This window comes from Aplidium turbinatum, chromosome 3 (genome assembly GCF_918807975.1).
Source record: "Aplidium turbinatum chromosome 3, kaAplTurb1.1, whole genome shotgun sequence".
In the NCBI taxonomy this organism is placed as follows: domain Eukaryota; kingdom Metazoa; phylum Chordata; class Ascidiacea; order Aplousobranchia; family Polyclinidae; genus Aplidium; species Aplidium turbinatum.
Genome location: NC_137474.1, coordinates 36,940,066 through 36,961,050, shown reverse-complemented (window position 1 = coordinate 36,961,050; position 20,985 = coordinate 36,940,066). Strand labels below are relative to the sequence as shown.

Here is a 20,985-nt window from a genome sequence, read left to right as displayed (position 1 = left end):
ATTTTTCACTAGTCCGACCAGTTTACTGACTTTTCACTTGTCTGATGACGTATTAAGATAAGTGTTTTGGCTTAGACTGAAACTAACTAAAGTAAAGGCTTTCAGATTTCAGTACGCACAAGAGAGCAACAATACGCACAAAAACACCTTCTCGTACTACAGACGCAAACAATGCAATTTTAAAACAAAAAAATAAATGTGGCATGCGGTGTGTGCTTAATATTTATTTATGTTGTAATATTACATAGTGTGCATCTGTAGTATGAGATGACACGCCACTCGCCAGGGTGGTACCGTAGCCTGCAATACATAATATTCGTTCACTGTCAAAAGATGTGGACTATTGGATGGATTGCGTTTGGTTAGGCCTCTATTGTCAGACCTGTCTGGCTTGTTGGGTCAGCATAACTCTTTACTTTAGGTCACGGAGGCGCACGAGCTCTTCAACTACGACAAGGTAGCAATCCAAAGAAGAGGGAAAAAACGAAAAAAGTAGTCACGTGCTCAGTTGACCGACTTTGCAGCCTTCTTCGTGCAATTTCGCCTCTGGCAAGCAAATTTTTGCAGTATTTCAGAGTGACGTCGCCAATCGCCATTTTGTAAACCAAAACTTTTTACCGGCAAATATTTTCACTTGCCAATCGGACTAGTACTGTAACATTTCTACTAGTCCTCGCAAATTTTTACTAGCCATTGGCTAGCGGACTAGCGTTAAGATCGAACTCTGGTAGACAAAAATGTTATGTTCAATAAACGAATGACCAGAACAGGTTTAAACAACTTCATGAACACTTTTACCAATTTTCTTACAACTTCAAGACTGAATACTGAAAAGTAATGATATTAATATCACGATGTATATCTTACGAATTGCGAAAGTAAGAACACAAACATGAGTTGCTTTAATTCCTTCACTTAGAGCAATGACACAACTTGTGTTTTTATGTTTTCCTTGTGTAATGTGTATTCGAAATACTTTTTCTGTCTTATTAAAAACGGCAAACATGTTGTAATACAGCTTTACGTTGTTTTGAATGACTATAGGTGCAGCACCAGTGATACAGTCACTTCCGTTTCTAAAGTTTGATATCATCTTTATTTAAGTGTTAAATTTTTAACCATTAATTTGACTTGAATATTATTATAGGTTATTTTTTTAATATCTTTTTCTTGAAATATGTACCTTCAAAAAATAAACAAGCCATTATGAAGTTTGGTTCATTTGCAAAATTTCGAAATTTTGTATCATCAAATCCACCTTTGATTGTGTTCATTTTTTGTATTGGAATGACAGCAGTTGCATTTGTTTCATTTGCATACTATATTAGATCCAATAAAATCATTGATCCAAATATTACAAGGGTAAGTTATATATTTTTATGGTACGGTAACTTAATTGTTTTGTGACTTCTATAGCTTGTATTTTAGAACTAGATGCCATTTTGACAGTCTGTCCAATGCAAATGTATTGAACTTTGTATGGTTTAAGTAATTTATCATTGAAGAAGGTTCCTGATAGTAAAAGTTGTTATTTTAACATCATTTTGTTGACTGGTGGCATTACCAGCTTTTAAAATGATGTAATAATAGTTTTGCGGTCTGGTGTGGTACAGGGCCATAAACTTGTTACTTCACCCAGGAATTTGTATTTGCCTGATTTATAATAAAACAAATAAAACAATGAAAACTATTAATACTACAAAAAGTGCTCAATGCCAAGCAAAAAGGCAAAGCAGAGCGAATTAAATCAAATGTAGTTATTACTATCTGAAGCCTTTACAAATTGTTTCACCTAACGGATCATCAGAAGGTCTTATTCAAATAGAATCAAATATTCAAATAGATTCTATTTGAATAAGACCTTCTGATGATCCGTTAGGTGAAACAATTTGTAAAGGCTTCAGATAGTAATAACTACATTTGATTTAATAACACAAATATATATACTTAACTTAGATTCAACAAGAAAAAGTGATTTTAACTGCAATTTGAAACAGAAAACTTTCTTTAAAACAACCTTGGATGTAGTTTTGACACATTTTTAAGGGGATTTTATGAAAGTTAACTTAAAGTTACATTAATCAGTCATACCTGGCGGCACATAAGGTATTTTGGTTTAATATTGAATTGTTAGACTGTATGTTGTTTTTTTACAATTGTGAAATTTATATACCGGTACGTATTAAAATCAATATTTCCGCATCATAGTTAAGGGTTTAATTTCAGGATTGGAACACCTTACTGCACAATGCTACCAAGATAAACTTTTGCTCTTCCAGTGGAAATCACTCAAACTATATAGGCAACACAACTATTTTAGCAAACAGAAGTGATTACACTAATGTGTCTGTGAATTTAAACATTTTCTTTTCACTTCCATATTCAAAATTGAGCCAATCATTGACATCATCAATATCTGCTTTCAATGGATCTCTATTGGGTTATTCAGGTATCAAAGTGCAGTAGTTATGTTATATCGGCGGTTCTCAACTGGGGATCTCAAAAGCGTTTTCAGGAGTCTGTAAAAGTTTCCAAATTTGCAACACAATTGATAAAATATGATATATATATATACAGTAGAATTCGCTTATAACGGCTTCGTTTATAACATCAATTCGCCTATTACGCCACATTTCGCTCAGTCCCGGCAGAATTCCTATCTTTTACGTACATTGTAGTTCGGCTACAACAGCATCGCCTATAACGTCAATTCGCATGTAACAGCATCCTTTATTGGTCCCCAGACGTCTTTTGTTCGTTTATAACGTCACTTTAAGCCATCACCTTCACCACGAACGGTCAGTCTTTAAATCCAGTTAGCGCTGCTGCTTGCAAAATGTCTTCCCTTTATTTTGCTACGTCGTTCGCAGCAGCGACTTTAATTAACTGAATTAACTTTTTTCCCGCGTGAAAAGCTATCACGTGTAAAAAGCAGCTCTACAGCTGACCTTTAAACAACTCATAGCCACAGTTGTACGTGCAGTAGGCTACTGTATAAACTAGAAGCCGCAGTGTTACACAGTACAGTTGTCGAAAGAGATCTCTGAAGCAAAATGCCAAATAAACGTATTTTCTGCGTGACTTTTGTCAGTTTGGTGGTACACAGTAAACCTGACTGGATTATACACCTCTTTCTTTAATCAAAAGACAGTTTTGAAATAGTTTGTGGTAGTTCGTCTATAACGTCAATTCGGCTATAACGTCAGTTTTTGCAATCCCCTAGAGGTGCCGTTATAGGCGAGTTTTACTGTATTTAAAAATTGGTTGCGCTTTATTTGTGTATTAGCCTACAGTGATTCTCAAAGTGTGTGACTTGATGCCTGGTGCGTCGTCTGAAACTTCAAGGTGTGTCGCACAAAGTTTCGTTTCCCTAACTAAAAAAATTTCATATAAAATAATAAGAGCTAAATGTTTTTATATGACTGCATATGTGAGTGAACTCAGTGATGTTGACTGTAAATTATATACTATATTCACTATCCATGAGGTGCTGCTAAATGGACATACACCAACAGAGAGTTGAACTGGTGTTGCTTGATCTTGCCATTTCATTGTTTGCAAATTTGGTTACTGGTCCAACTGAACTAATGTTTTTAATTCATTCTGCTTGTTAAACACTTGTTTTGTTGCAGGAGTATTTGGAAGCAAGTTAGTTCACTTGTCTTTTACCTTCCAACAACCTTTGAATCTCACCTGCAACAATGAGCATGGTTGTTCACATGTAGTGGATTCTTGTTTGTCCATAAGTGCCCCACCTAATATGCTGCCTGCTACCATGTATGTTTTTCTACTTGCATCTGTTAAATTGGATTGGATATTTTTTTGTAAACTGTAATATTTGTCACGTTCTTTTTATTTCTTACACATAAAGAGACTTTGGAAAGACTGATGACAAAGTTTATTGGGATATCAGACATTAAACAATCAATTAAATCGGAATGGTCCGTTTCGGCTAGTCTGATTCGGCTAGTCCAATTCGGCTAGTCCGATTTTTCCACAATATTGTTTCTTTTCATTCCGACAAAGAAAAATAAATTGAAATGAAATTTAGCGCAAAATGTTTGAACTATTAAATTGAAATGTTTGCTCACATAAAATCGACATGTATATATCCCCTACGTCACCGTCTGTATGCAAACTTACAATATACTAGAATCCTCAACTATTACAAAATTCTAAATCCAACGACGCCTTCTGTTTATTTAGAGAATTTTGTATTTTATTCCACAATATCGTTTCTTTTATAGTTGAAATTATCGAAGCTTTAGATGAGTGGGGTTTAGACCTAACCACTGAGATCTTAAATCATATTTATGACACCGGAATCATCCCTAGTAATATGGTACGTTCCATATTCATAACTTTACCAAAGAAAACCGGAGCAACAGAATGCTCACTCCACAGAACAACTAGCCTTGTGAATCAAGTTACGAATATGTAACGTACCATATCACTAGGGATGTTTCCGGTATCATAAATATGATTTAAGATCTCAGTGGTTAGGTCTAAACCCCACTCATCTAAAGCTTCAATAATTTCAACTATAAAAGAAACAATATTGTGAATTAAAATACAAAATTCTCTAAATAAACAGAAGGCGTTGTTGGATTTGGAGTTTTGTAATAGTTGAGGATTCTAATATATTCTAAGTTTGCATACAGACGGTGACATAGGATACATGTCGATTTTATGTGAGCAAACATTTCAATTTAATAGTTCAAACATTTTGCGCTAAATTTTATGTCAATTTATTTTTCTTTGTCGGAATGAAAAGAAGCAATATTGTGGAATAAAATACAAAATACAATTCAAAACTGTAGCCGAATAGGGAACTAGCCGAATCGGACTAGCCGAATTGGACTAGCCGAATTGGACTAGCCGAATTGGACTAGCCGAATTGGACTAGCCGAATTGGACTAGCCGAATTGGACTAGCCAAATTGGACTAGCCGAATTGGACTAGCCGAATCGGACTAGCCGAATAATAGCAGACCCCAATTAAATGGTCAAATGGTTCTACTTGTGAGATTGTTGAAAGTAATTCTTAAAGGGCTTTAGTGAATGGTTCAGCATTTCCAACAATAATCAAAATAAACTCCCAGTAATTTTGACAGCAGCTCCTCAATATAACTTTTTCAATCGTCTCCAACTTCTTATAATAACACAATTAAAATAGCGCACTTGTTCAGAAACATATAATCTAGCTTGCCGTCTAGGCTATACCTATTAATTGTGACAATATAATTGTTCTCTTTGCACTACATCCTCATTTTTTATAAATGATTATCATTCCAAGTCTGCCCACCCAAAATTTTTGACCACTGTGAATGTGATGGTTATGAATATGTTGTGCAAACAGATATGATTCAAATACTACCGTCTAAAAAAGATAAATAACAATTTCTTTGTTCCAGGCGACCTGAGCAATGTTCATTCATAAACAATGATACTTCATCTGCTCTAAAAATATTTGGTAGTTTGTCTGATGAAGGTTCACCCATACAGTGTTCCAACATGTCAATGATACTTAATCATCCCAAAGACAAACGTTTGTTGATGTATCTCACTGAGGTAATGCCACGCTTTATTATTAATAATAATAATGGTGTTGCAAGCACAGTGGTGCTTTTTCACCTTCATGATAATTTACATAGCAATATTGAATAAATGAATAAATACAAATATTATTGAATGTAATATCTGTAGAAGTACTGGTACGTTTTGTCTTTTGCATTGTCGCTTGACAAGAATGCTATTTTGAAGGTGGAAACAAGTGCCAAAGACAAGTATTTTCGAGTTACAATATCTTGTGATAATATGAGGAGTGTCATGCCCTATGGCTCTGAAACGTGGGCTACTTTAGCAAGCGCCTACATCGTAATGACAGAGCGATGGTTAGATGGACCTGCCTAGTCAAGCCTGAAGACAACATCCAGTTTGAGACTCTTCTATCAAAGCTCAAAATAAAAGACATCAGTGAAGTCCTCCAATTAGGCAGACTGAGATTAGTGTTGGGCGATATATCGAATTTTCGATACGATACGATATCTTTTCAATATCGATATTTATTTCAATATCGTTCGATATTTTAACAATTACAACCCTAACTCGTAACTGCAAACCCCTACAAAAACGTTGCCAAGGCCAAACGGCAATTGCTGTGAACATTTATTACAAAAAAATTCTACCAAAACATGTAAAACGAGAAGCGAAAAATATACTCGAGTAGTCTATCCCGACCGCACTGTTTGATTTGTTGTGATGCAATAATACCAAAAGTAGCGACAAAGCGAACAACGCGATTACGCACGCTGTTATGGCAATTCACGTTGAATAACTCACGGGGAGGAAAAGTAGGTTAATTTTGGGTTGATTCAACCTTCGAGTCAGCACAAATCGATTTAATTTTCCCGGACGGTTATATTGCGTAACACAATGCCCAATAAGAAATTTACGTTTGTTTTACATTAATTCGACATCTAGCGACGTTGAATTATCATAAAATAACGTGTCTATAATTTTTCCGGACGGTTATATTGCGTAACACAATGTCTAAGAAGAAATTTGCCTTTGTTTTACTTTAATTCGACATCTAGCGACGTTGAATTATCATAAAATAACGTTAATTGTTCAACCAGGTACAGGTAACAAATTAATAGCTCCCTGCGAGAAGATTGCCTCGATTAAGGTATGCACTAACATAATTTCGGACAGTCGGGATACTGTGAGCAGCACAAAGTCTGTTTGATAACAGTCTTCGAAATTACTGTCGGCAACCAGCAATTGCCGAGTTGATTGCCGACGCAGATGCATGAATGACGATGCCGAGGCCACACGAGCGCTTGTAAGGTTAGGGTTAAACACCCCTCCCAGTCGTTATGCCAGTATGCCACAGCCATAGATTTGATCCTTAGTCAACACCCTAATGGAGCTCTGCGAAAGAGACGTGTGGATAGGTGTCAAAGCACGAAAGCGGCAAAACGTGGACGCTTCATTGCGAACGGCGAAGTCAGTGTAGATTTACAGCTAATCGATCAGCCTCTTGATGTTTCTGATTCTAGTGATGACGCGACAACCTCATTCTCCGATACAGCATCTGATGATTCCGATTCTGACAGCTAGTACTTTGTCAAACAGACTTTGTGCTGCTCGCAGTATCCCGATTGTGCCGAAATTATGTTAGTGTACTGCATACATAAATCGAGGCAATCTTCTTGCAGGGAGCTATTAATTTGTTACCGGTACCTGGTTGAGCAATTAACATTAATATATAATAATTCAACATCGCTAGATGTCGAATTAATGTAAAATAAACGTAAATTTCTTATTGGGCATTGTGTTACGCAATATAACCGTCCGGGAAAATTAAATCGATTTGTGCTGACTCGAACGTTGAATCAACCCAAAATTAACTTATTCCACCCCCCGTGAGTTATTTAACGTGAATTACTGTAACAGCGTGCGTAATCGCGTTGTTCGCTTTATCGCTACTTTTGGTATTAATTACATCACAACAAATCAAACAGTGCGGTCGGGATAGACTACTTGAGCATATTTTTCGCTTCTCGTTTTACATGTTGGTACAATTTTTTTTTGTAATAAACGTTCACAGCAATTGCCGAGGCAATTTCAACTTTTGCCGTTTGTCCTCGGCAACGTTTTTGCGAAGTAAAAATATGCTAATTTCGAAGACTGGATGAAGAACTAGATGTCAGAATCGGAATCATCAGATGCTATATCGGAGGATGAGGTTGTCGCGTCATCACTGGAATCAGACACATCAAGCGGCTCATCGCTTGGCTATAAATCCACACTGTCTTCGCTGTTCGCAATGAAGCGTCCACGTTTTGCCGCTTTCGTGCTTTGATACCCATCCACACGCCTCTTTCACAGAGCTCCATTAGGGTGTTGACTAAGGAGCAAATCTATGGCTGTGGCATAACGACTGGGAGGAATGTCTAACTCTAACCTTACAAGCGCTTGTGTGGCATAGGCATTTTTATTGCTGACGCTAATGCGCCATTCATGCATCTACGTCGGCAATTGCCGACACTAATTTCGAAGACTGAGAAACTCTTTTCTTAATTAGAACAAAAATATCGAAAAGTATCGAAATATCGAGTATTTTTTCAAATATCGTATCGTTTTGTTTTTTTCAATATCGCCCAACACTAACTGAGATGGCTTGGTCACGTTGAGTGCAGCTCAAGCTGGATCTCACAGGTCAGATATGTCAACATCGCAGCACAGCTGGTCAAGGTAGACCAAAACTTTCTTGGGAAGAACTGGTAAAACGTGACCTTGCAGCCTTGAACATGAACTCTCCCAACCCAATAAATCGCGAGGTGTGGAGCCAGACTTCGTTCTCGACAGACAGGCGACACCCTCGACATGAGGATTAATTCATGGCCTGTATATGTGTATAATCAAAATTGGTTGATGATGATGATGAAGTTATATAACTTACCAAGCGAGTTGCATACCCACTTCTTAGATTTCTCTACTGGGATCAATCAGCAGCAGTCCTGATAGATGGTGACCTGAGCAGGTGGACACAAATTCAAAGAGATGTTAGACAGGGGTGCGTAGTCTCACCTGATCTTTTCTTTATGGCAAAATGATCTTGCGACATCTATATGGCAACGAAGGCACCTCTGTAGGCGGACAACATTTAAACAACAAAAGATGGCACTGGCAGACGGTGTTGTGACGGCACTGTACTACTACTAATCACCACATAAAACTCCAATTTACAAAATTTACTCGACATAATCATTTTAATTTAAGCAAAGCGAGAAACTTGAACGCAACGAAAACCTTTTGTATGACAATTTCAGCAAAGGAAATAATTCCTGTATGCACAATCAAATTACAGAATACACCAGTCTCGCAAGTACTGTAAATAATTTCGACTATCTGGGCTCCATAGTTACTTCGAATGGTCGATACTGGGGCGATGTCAAATCAAGAATTGCACAATCCAAACAAGCTTTCATCCAACTGGCCAAAGCACTGAAGTCAAGCACAATCTCTCTGAACACTAGAATAAGAATTTTACAGGTGTACGTTTGGCCAGTTCTACTGTATGACTGTGAATCCTTGACTATATGCTCGCAGATAGAAAAGAAGATTAACAGAGCTGAAATTTGGTTCATATGAAGAATGATGGGAATTAACTGGATTGATAAGATCACCAACGAAGAAGTGTGGAGACGCTCTGGGTGTACCCCTGGCGCCGTCATTAGAACTGTTATAAAAAGGCAAATGTCATTCATCGGGCACGTCTATCGTAAGCGCGGAATTGAGCACTCGGTAATGATGGGGCGGCTTTCTGGTCAGAGGCACCAGGAGCATCCACGTTTAGAAATTTTTAAGAATCTTTTAACATGGACAAGCCAGGATTTTGTAACTCTAATAAGAACAATGGACGATCTATCGTTGTGGAAAATCACGGTAGCCGACACCTTATTCAGGCATGGCCGATGATGATGATCCTGGGATGATGATTCATCCCCATTTTTTTATGAATTAGCTAAGATTAAAAGGTCATTGCAATATTTGTAAAAAAATAGCCACTAACAATGTAGGTGCTTCAACAGTGTTTACATTGGTATTATTTACGCATATTCTTGACCTCTAAGACTTATTTATTACTTGCTGCTTCGGTGGTTTTTTTTATTGGAAATGCTTTTAATATATTAAATATTTTTATTTCAGACGACAAAATCTCTTGTTCACGTCCATCTTATCCACAGCAGCTACTTTCTATTCTTAATTGTGCTAGTTGTGTTGACCTTCGGATTCTTTCGTGGCGGTGATCATCATGACGTCAAGGATTATGACGATATTCGTTTTGCATTGTTATCGTCATCTTCTTTGTGATCCGTAGTTTTATTTAAATTATGCTTTTGTTTTTCATAATTTTATTGCTGATATCTGCTCATTGGTGTAATGTTATGTTGCAGATGTGGGTTCGCCGCCATTTTGTCTTGTAAAATGTCACTGACTTTTTATTCCTGTTTCATTTCAAATTCATATTGTTTGCGATGGGCATAGCAGGAGGCTATAGCAAGCACGCATCAGAGATCTACTAAAGCTATTCAATATCAGTTAATCGTTATAAATCTGGCACTTTATCACGGTTGAGTTCTGACCTAATACTACTGCATTGTAATTGTGGAACTATAACGCATAAATTGTCATTTGAATAGCTTTAGTGCATTGTGAATCTGCTTCTACTCGCTTACTGTCCTGTGGTCAATTCCCTTCCCTTTTACTGAGACTAACAACTACATTATTCTGTGAGTGCACTTGCGTTGATCTGATTGCCTAAGTGTGGAACAATGAATAGATTATTCGGTGGGTACTTCTATATACAGTAGTTGCAATAAAAGTTATTTCCTAGTAGCCTACAGTATCTTGTGTGTCAGACAGACAATCAACTTAGCGGATAGCTCCGCACACACTACTAGAGTACCACGATATTAATCCAATGGGCCTGTTCAAATATTATAAGACGCTTTTGTTGGCAATGGGTACTTTTGGACCTTGGAGAAGGCAGCATAATCTTTGGAATCCGATTATGATAGGCTACACTCAGAGATGGGCAACGTATCCGCTACTTTAAAAGTAGCGCGCTACCGCTACTTTTGTCAACTTAAACTGATACAGGAAGCACTTTGTGACGTCAAAATGACTTTTCCACAATTGAATTTTCTTTCCATAGCGACGTTTTATGCGATGACCCAAACACAACAAAAAATTAATCCTTGCTGGTGTCTTGACTGCTGTTGGAGGTGACCAGTAGCGCACCCAGAAAAAAAGTTAGGGGGGGCTAATTCAGAAATGTCGGCCGAGTGATTTGCGACAATAGGCCAATGCCTATCTTTTTGATTAATATTTAAATGCACTCACAGCCAGTGGCGTAGCCAGGAATTTTGAAAGGGGGAGTTTTGACGGCGTGTTCGCCCAGGGATATCTAAAGAAGGGGATACGAAGGCTTTTATTACGTCTGACAATAGAAGGGCTTTTGTTTATCGTAAATAATTTGTGTTTATCGTAAAATGACAATTGGCACCGATAGTAGTTTAATAAATCTTGTTATGATAACTTGCATTGCGCTATTAGCATCAGGCCTGGATATTCACAGCATGCTCATGGTTGCTTGTTAATTCAACTACCCATATACTTCTTTTACATCTAGCCTACTGCAAAGGCTTTGTTGAAAAAAACAGCTTACTGGTAACTTTTCAACTGTCTTTGTAAACAAGTTTCTTTAAATATGCTCTACGTAACATTTGCTAGCTGTCTTCTGTAGCTCACTGTACCAGCTGCACGACAAAACTTTCTACGATTTTAAAAAGAACCACATGTTTAAAGCACTGCAAACTACCGCCCTGGTAGTGTCATGAGAATAAGGCAATCGCTGCGAGCCTTCATATCCCCTTCTCTAGATATCCCTGTGTTCGCCTAAGACGACACCCTGCGGCGGGGGCCTCCCGCAGAAAATTTTGAAAAATTACTTTGAATTTGGTGCATTCTGAAAGCATTTTCAACAAAAATGTGGGTATCAATATTCCTGTAAAATGGTGCTGTCTGGTGGCATAGCAAAAGGATAAGATCATGTTTTTTTCGGCATTTTTCCAAAATAAAGCTGAGTTTCTATGTTTTCTTGTTGCTAATTCCTGGCTGAGATGTTTGGTATGGGCAAACTCGCTCTTTTAATGCAGTTTCGCTTAAAATTAAGCAAACTTTTTTTAAAAAACATAAAGAAACTGAAAGCATCATTCTCAATATCGTGACGTAACACGCATGCCAAAGAGGGGTGTTGAAACCCCCCTCCTTGGCTTCGACACTGCTCACAGCCCACAATTCACCCGTTGCCGATACATTAGGATTCGTTCTCTCAATCAGATTAGAAGTTGGCCTAGTGAACCCCATGCTAAGTTACTAGGCTATAGCACCATCAGCATCCTCATTCCTACGTCTACTCTCGCAATCTTCTATAGATTTCGACTTTTTTCTCGTGTGTGACAAAATAGAATTAGCTTTCCGTTTGCTAACACAAATAAGTGCGAAAACAACAACTAGCACGAAAACAGTTTGAAACAAAACACTAATTTTGTAAACAATAAATTTCATGTGGACGTTTTTTCTACTTACAAAACATTCAAATTTAGTTCGTATTTTCAACTAAAGTCCCGGACGCCTTCGTCTCTCTGCTCAAACGTCGTATATAGTTTTACATGTCCGTGTGATTCGGCATTGACGTAGGCCTACGGTATATCGGTACGTATGTCCACCAGACATTTGACCACGAGAGTACAGGAGCATCTGAACTTTAGGGAGCTAAGAAAAGTGCCATTAAAGACCATATCATGGAGTGTTATTTTTGCTCTGTTTGAAAATTCTCTGCTGACTCATTTAAAATTCTACGCAAAGACAAATTCCAATTTGACACCAAAATTTAGGAAGCACTGTTAATCAAACGCTGTAACTCAAATTTAAACAAACAATTATTTGCTAGAGGCGAGTCTATTCTCTTCAACATTTAATTGATGTATCACATCAATGAAATGAAAACGGATAGTGGATGGTTGTGACTTTCCTGCTGTTGAAAATCATGCTGAAAATATAATTCTTACACAGTGGAACTCCCTGCCAAATTCGTTTGAAACTATGAAAAGATTTGCGGTAGCTCTGTTAACGTTGTTTGGTTCTTCATATTCGTGCGAATCTTCATTTTCGCACATAAATTTTATACAATCAAGCACACGGAATCGTCTCAGCTCATATATGAGTGCTGCATGTGTGAAGCTAAAAGCTACGGATTACCAACCAAGGATAATAAGACTTGCAGAGAAGATGCAGCAGCAAGTTTCGCATTAACATGTAATTAAATGTATGACCCACTTTTGCTTTTTCAAGGATTAAGGTCTCTTTTGTGACCCATGCACTAAAAAAAGTTCGCCATCCCTGGCCTATAGCGTCAATTCGCATGTAACAGCACCCTTTATTGGTCCCCAGGCGTCTTTTGTTCGTTTATAACGTCACTTTAAGCCATCACCACGAACGGTCAGTCTTCCAGTGAGCGCTGCTGCTTGCAAATCAATGTCTTCCTTTTATTTTGCTACATCGTTCGCAGCAGGGACTTTAATTAACTTTTTTCCCGCGTGAAAAACTATCACGTGTAAAAAGCAGCTCTACACTACAGCTGACCTTTAAACAACTCAAAGCAATAGTTGTACGTGCAGTAGGCTACTGTATAAACTAATTAACTGAATTAATTTTTTTCCCCGCGTGAAAAACTATCACGTGTATCACGACGATAGCGAGCAAATCATACATCACTGTATTTAGCAAAAGCTGAACGCTGTGTCGTAGAGAAATCCGTGTCAAAACCGAAACAGCTGAAGATCAATGCCTTTTTTGCTAATAAACAACGAACTTCTCTACTAAAAAAAAAAATCTTTAGGCTACTACTGTATGTAACGAGCTGTATTGCGCAATGCGCAAATTTCCTGTACCTACCTTTCGCTGTAGGTTATTTTTTTTAAACAATTTCTTTGTTTACTGTATTTTCGGCGTGACTTTTGTCAGTTTGGTGGTACACAGTAAACCTGACTGGATTATACACCTCTTTCTTCAAAAGACAGTTTTGGAATAGTTGCGGTAGTTCGTCTATAACGTCAATTCGGCTATAACGTCAGTTTTTGCAATCCCCTAAAGGTGACGTTATAGGCGAATACTACTGTATTTCAATGGCTTCCTGCTGAGCGAGGTACAAATTAAATGCAGCACCACACAAAACATTTTGTATTCATGTGTTTAATAGGACGCACCGTGCAGTTTTTTGCTATTACTCTAGGCATGTGTTTAATTGTACGCATAATACAGCACACGCATTAAGAATAATCATTGGGTACACAAGCTCCAATTATAATTCAAAAATCTATAAAAATGTATATGTTATATTAAGTAAACAGAAAACCAAACAATGACACGACATTTCATATAATATAGCCTACGGTACACCAAAAATTACAAACGTTTTCGACTACCACATAAAAAATGCTGGCACTTAATATTAATCAACTGAATTACCGAACATAGTGGAATTAAGGAATCAAGGCACATCACCATGCCCATCAAGCACTGTGTAAATGCAAAGACCATGCTCCTATCTTCACAACGTATTAAATTACTATGTGATGTGCTTTCATTTCTTCAGAGGCTTGATAAATGCCAACACGTTGTACTGTATAGCACAAAACTTTTGCAATTTTTTGTTTATTATGTGAAATGTCGTCATAAACAATTAAGGTTATTAATCCTACACAAAGTACTCAATGCCAGGTGAAAAGCCAAGCAGAGCGAATTACACCAAAATTAGTTACCAGTTCACCAAAAATCTTAATAGCCTGTTTCACCTCAATAGGATTATCAGAAAAAACTTATTCAAATACAATCATTTAAATTGGATTTCTTATTCTATTTACATAAGTTCCTTCTGATGATCCTACTGAGGAGAAACAGGCTGCTGAGGCTTTTAGTGAACTAGCAACTAGTTTTTGATGATAAAAATATATATATTGTTGTAATTACTGTAAATATTGATAACAATCAATTTTGTTTATCTAACATAAAATTTATGTAATGCAAATACCGCCATACCGGTACTAGCCTACTGTGAAATAGAATGCCCACAATTAACTACTGTGTTTCCAAATACAATATTGGAAGCTGCATGTAAATTTGTAATCAGCTAATCCAGAATGTACCCAGTTTAATCTCATGTAAAATACCACAACTCTTAAGCAATATAATAAATAATGAAACTTTAACATCATGCAAACTAATTGGCTTTAAAATGACAAAACTTCATATAGTAAAAAATGAAAACATGCAATTAAGTAAAACAGAAAGTTTACGTTTGTGGGCCTGTTGATGAATATTTGTTATACAGTTTTAAAATCTGCAGCAACACATTACCAACTGCACTCTCATATGCCCAGTTGTTTCTTCGCCATGGGTTTTCAACCATGTCCTCCAGAGCCTCCAAAACTTTTTTATCATGCAAACCAATGTGAATGGTAGGATTTGAAATTAAAGCTTTGTAAAGTTCACTATCTGGACTTAAAGGTTCATCACTGTCATCTTCCATATCTTGACTATCCTTGTGATCACTCAACAGCCACTCGCAAGCGGTGTTCACATTATTCCCACTGATACGTAGTGCTTGCATACATTCCTCCCTTGTAAAGCCCATATCAATGAGAGCAGAAAGATGAGTTGGGTTTGGAACAAAAGTTCGAGATCTTGTTTTCATGCCACTTGTTGTAGCAGTCGACGTGGAATTAGTTTCCATTGGTTCATCTGCCTGACTTGATGATTGTTCCTCATCAGGCTCACTATTATTCAGCAACCATTCCATTGCCAAATTTTTATTCATGGTATTTGCAATTAATGCTTTTCTGGCCCTATTTTCAGAAAATCCCATGTCTACCAAAGACTTTAATGAAACAGGATCCACTTCAGGTGTTACGGTGTTTGCATCACGTTCATCTTGATCGAAGTGCATAAACTTGTAGGAAAGATCAAGCAAAGATAACAACACTTTTCGAAAGGTCTGTTCAACTTGTGTTGAAGAAGACATATCTGTATGTTGATTTCTTAGTTTCTCAAATGGCCCATTGAACAAAGGAAGCCCTTCTGTTGCACGTGCAATAGCAGATTGTGTTGGTGCCTCATAACTAATAATGCCGTCTTTTACCAAAGAACTAACTTGTTTATTTCGATTTTTGACTAACAAAGCACAATCTCCATCTTCAAGTAGTTCTTGCTTGACGGTTTTATCATCACATAGCTGCCTTGGAATGTCATTGATCAATACAAGACGAAATTGGCCATAATTTGTACTGCTCTCACTGTCTGGTAATTGTTTGATTGCAATTTCTTTTAACTTTTCAACTGGCATTTCTGGAGATAATACATTTATCAAAGTGTCATTTCCATACAAGTCACTCACAGATACTGTATAATTTACAGATGACCTTGAGCTACTTAGCTTGGACTCCATCTTCAATACATACAATGGTGGATAAAAATGTTTGATGAAAACCTTCAATAGACTGTACAATTTAATATATGAAATATCTTTAATCACATAAAATTGTTGCATTTACCAAATCTAACCTGAAACAAGAATTGCCATTTAGATTGAAGAAATAGTTTGTAGCAACCAACATGACGATTTAATACAGTAAATAATTATCTTTTAGATTATGGTACTTCAATCATCATTAGAGCTTTTTCAAATAGGTTGGTGATGTATCATACCCTCAACTGACTTGAAACTGGAATGGAATGTTTCAAGTTTCAACAACAATACCTATGTTTTAATGTAAATCATGACCTTGCAGCCCTGAACATGAACTCGGCCAACCCAATGGACATTGAGGTTTGTAAAGAAAGACTTCACAGACAGATAGGCCACACCCTTGACACAAGGATTAATTCATGGCCTGTATAATCAAAATTGGTTGATGATGAAGCAAAGCCTAATTATTCTATTATGTTATTGCAAAATCTGTTGACACTGCATTAGCATGTCTTTACTGCTTTTATTTCTATTGCTAACACTAATTCACTTTTTTTTTATTGAATTTATTCTTCTATTCTTTACTCATTGAAGGTGACAGCTGACTTGATGACCTACCGTACTGTAGTCTTTACACCGTTTCTTTTACATAATTGTTGGTTAAACGCAAATACAAATAAAATACTGTATATACTATTCTAATTTACAAATAATGCAGTAGCCATAGGCCCATAGCTCTCCTAGGTATACCCTTAATTGATCAACCTCAAAAATTTTCCTGGGCCTGGTCAGTGGTCATAAATGCTCTGCCGTAAATTACGTCATATACTGGAATGGACCAAGACACATGGGATGAAGTATGTGAACAGTGAAGTAGTTTTACCCTATATAGCTATATGTTTGAGCCGTTGCAATCTATGACAGCCACTGACAAGTTCAATTGGTTAGCGCGTCCTTTCTGGAACGAAGAAGCTTCAAGATCAAGCTGCACTGGTTCGACTCTCAGGGCATGCGCTTGAGCAACGCACGTTAAGGACTGCTCTCCATTTAGCGGCATCTAATAGATGGAATAATTTCCCGGCAACAAAACTTCAACAATCGGAAACTTCACTTTGTCAATATCGGTGACCGGGCCTGCGTCAGTAATTTAAAGCCTTTAGTCTACAACTATGCGAAACTGCCAGGATTTAGTTCTGCAAGAAGCTTTCCCAGTCCGAGGATAAAGATTTAATCAATCAATGATGTGGTCTGCGGTCTGTTCCTCAGCACCACATTCACAGGAGAAGGAAGAGGCCATTTTCTATTGGTGCGTGGTTGAGCGGAAAAGCCCGAAGCCCGCACGGAGACGGTTGAGGCGCACCCATGCCTGTCTTGGTGGTGTCAGGTCGATGGAGCGTGTGTCGGCGTCGGGGAGGAACGAATAAAGTCTGGTGATGAACAAATGCTGCAATGAAAACAATATTTCTACTGCAGCACTTGACGGAATGGGAGTGTTATGTTTTTAAAACAGTTTTTTTATCGGTCCAATTGTGAATGTGGATCCGCTTAACTTGTCCTCAGGGTCCGCTTCCAAATACTCCTACAGCAGATTCAACGCGCATTGCTTTCTTTTCTTGGTTTTTACGTAAAGTGGTGCAAAAAGTCCTCCGTGGCTCTACCTACCACGGTACCACCATCCACTTCAGTGTCGCTGCTATACTCCCCTCTTCAGCAGAGCAGTTTGCTTCTTTAATTGCTTGAAGCATGTTCTGTTTTATTTTGGTCTTCATTTCAGCAGTGTCGCGTAATTGTCAGGCATTAAACACAGATAAGTCTAAATTATGGGTGGAATGCAGTAGCAAGCTGAAAGTCGCTGTCTTCGAACCAATGACCAAATCTGGTTTGTATTGCTTCCACAAGAACGTCCACCATCGGCAAGCAAACAGCAATGCTGTTGCTGGTTTTAATGTCAGACAATCTTTTTAGAGGCATTGCAAGCGTTACACTAATTGCAATAAATTTCAACTTCTTGAAGGTATCTAACTAACTGACTATATAAGCATCAAGAAATTGCTTTTAATCGCTGCGTGTTTCTTGATGCTTAGCCTATAGTCAGTTAGTTAGTTACCTTCAAGAAGTTGAAATTTACTGCATTTTTATAAATATTTTCAGGTTCCTGATGAGGGCTTAAGTTAAACCGAAAACGTTTGACTATTAAACTCATTTGTAAATATGTAAAATATATTATTATAATGCTCAACCCTGTTGTATTGTTGTGTCTTGCCTGTCTTTGGTACATATTGATTAATCGCCAAAACAATTAATTTAGCCAAATCAGTTATCAAAAATCGCCAAAAAAGAGCCAAATCATAAATATGAAGCTAAACGTCTTAAAAAATTGCCAGATTTCTGGACTTTGGCGATAAATTTGCCAATATGGCAACCCTTCTCCACCAGACCACAAAACAAAAGTAGAACCGCGCATGCGCAGTGCTGCGCCGATACATATGCGAGAAAAATGCATTATTGCGTAAAACGCAGCAAACACGCACGAAGCAAGACACAAACACGTGCAGAGAAATAAACGGCAATTAAAAACTGAAATTTCAATACAAAAGTAACTTGTAACTGTAACTGTTGAAAAAGTGCTAAAATAGGAACTAGTTACCGCGTTTCGTTACTTTTGGAAAATAGTAACGAAGTTACCGTTACAGTTACTCAAAAAGTAACTAGTTACTGCCCACCTCTGGGTATATACCTTCATGGCCATTCCAGTGTATAAATAAACGGTGTGGTTCCAGCGTCCACACGCGACGGGTCGCCCGACCCGTCGCAGGCCATCTTTCTGGGCTATGCAGAAAGAGCCTGTCTCCCTGGCCGCTCCGCCATTCTAAATTTGCGGACGGGTCATGTAACGTTTTTGATCCACACTCTCCCTCCACAGGTACTTCGACTCCCCAGCCTGGCCCCCGCAACCTAAGCTGGTGGACTTACCCCTCTGGGTGCATCGTCACCCCTAAATCACGCCGCTCCCCGCCGCCGCGGGGTGTGGCAGGCCGGTTTTATAAAGTCTTCGACCTGGCTATGTTTGTTTGTGCTCTCTCGCCGTGTCAATCCTTTGTACCCGTGCGCTGTTGATGCGAATAAAACAGTTGAACACTTGACGCGGGCACCTTGCTACTGGGGGCACCTTGCTATGCATTGCGCAAAGTTCACTGCTTGCAGTTTGAGCACTTTGGTATCTGTCTGCAGTTATATATATTGATGTAAACACTGCACTGACGAGACCGGAAGGTCGAAACGGTGTGCACTGTCTGCAGTTATTGACGCTATTGGTTTACGCCGATTGAGCACTTTACTGGGGGCACCTTGCTATGCATTGCGCAAAGCTCACTGCTTGCTGTTTGAGCACTTTGGCAAGATTGGCAGTAGTAATATTTTTGGTGCTTACGTACCACAAATAGGAAAATGTCACATGGGCTACGGTTCAACCCACGCAAGTGTGGCATCTTATCTTATAGGAAAGCGTTGGCGTCCCGTCTGCGGGTCGACCCGAAACCTTTTCTCCCTAGCCGGGGAGGAAATCCGAGTCATCCCCAAAGGCGAAACGTACAAATATCTTGGCGCTCGAACCGGTTACGCCTCGGATGCGTCCCTTACCCAACCTTTCATCTCCACCCTGGAGAAACACATTTCCTCTTTAATGAAATCTTTCCTCACTCCAAGCCAGAAACTTCTGGCACTTACTTCTATCATTCTTCCGTCCGCGTCATACCATCTGCGAGTGCGGCGCTTCAGACAGTATGAGCTTCTGAAGCTCGATCGACTGGTATTGCAGTGTTTGAAGGTGGCGTGGCGTCTTCTCAGGTGGGCGTGCAGTGCTTTCTTTTACTGTAAGCCTGCATTGGGGGGCTTTGGTGTGTTGAATCTGTGTCGCGAAAGCGACACGCTTTCGATAGCCTAAGCCTTCAAGATGCTGACGTCTCCTGACGACCGTGTCTCTGCCATCGCTTTCGGGCAGCTTAGGCGTTGTACCAGTCTGAGGTTCGGCACTCTAGATCCTACCCCGTGCCAGCTAGCCAGTTACTTGAATAAGGACCCCCCCTTGAAGGTGCCCGTTCTCGACCGTGCCCAACAGGCGAAAGCTTGTGAGGCCGCGTCCCGGCGGCTATCCGTCGTCTAAATGTACGTTGATCCGCCCGCCCGGATGGCGGTCTCGAGTTGACCGTGGGGAGCTCCAAAATCACCCCTCCCCTAAGAAAAAAAGTGGTGCCGATCCTCCACCAACACAATGATTTGTGGTGGAGGAGACAGTGGGAATCCAAACCTGACCAAGGCAAGACGGTCAGTGCCCACTGTCTGTCCGGATTTTCGAATTCTTGGACCCGGTGACCGGAGCTCCTAGATCACGCGAACCGTGCATTTGCTTATAAAGCCCGCCTAAACCTACTTCCCTTGAAATCAAAACCAAGCCATGGCCGCCCTTATAAACCTGCCATATGATCTGCGTGTGGGAAAGCGAAGAGACTCTTCCTCATATATTGAACCACTGCCCTACCGTGATGCCTGTTGTTACGGAACGACACAATTCAGTATTGTGGGAGATCGTGAAGCATGTCCCTGCCGAATGGCAACCCTTGCTTACCATAGATAGTACGGTTCCACAACACGTGGAAGCGGGCGGTGCTGATCTGCGCCCTGACATTGTCCTGCAACGCCCTGACGGTGTCACGGTTGTATGTGACGTCACTTGCCCGTTCGACTACGGCGCGGATTCTCTTCGAAAAGCCGCCGACAGGAAACACGACAAGTACGGCGAGTTATGTGTAAACATATTGGAAGACAGGAAGCGCCCTTGCAGGGACGTCCTGTCACTTCCGTTCGTCGTAGGCTCCCTCGGGAGCTATG

At 39.1% G+C, this 20,985-nt stretch overlaps 2 protein-coding genes across 2 annotated transcripts; one reads left to right on the top strand and one right to left on the bottom strand.

Moving 5' to 3' along the window:
* The first annotated feature begins 1,156 nt into the window (after positions 1–1,156).
* Positions 1,157–10,406, top strand: LOC145767451 (transmembrane protein 248-like). The gene is made up of 5 exons (XM_082579272.1): positions 1,157–1,362; positions 2,227–2,449; positions 3,633–3,777; positions 5,414–5,570; positions 9,717–10,406. Exons 1-5 carry the CDS (start codon positions 1,207–1,209, stop codon positions 9,879–9,881), a joined length of 846 nt encoding a protein of 281 aa, XP_082435398.1. The 5' UTR covers positions 1,157–1,206; the 3' UTR covers positions 9,882–10,406.
* Positions 10,407–13,814: 3,408 nt separating this feature from the next.
* LOC145767005 (ubiquitin-associated domain-containing protein 1-like) lies at positions 13,815–16,178 on the bottom strand. The gene has a single exon (XM_082578733.1). The coding sequence runs from the start codon at positions 16,075–16,077 to the stop codon at positions 14,926–14,928; it is 1,152 nt and encodes a 383-aa protein (XP_082434859.1). The 5' UTR covers positions 16,078–16,178; the 3' UTR covers positions 13,815–14,925.
* Between the last annotated feature and the right edge of the window lie 4,807 nt (positions 16,179–20,985).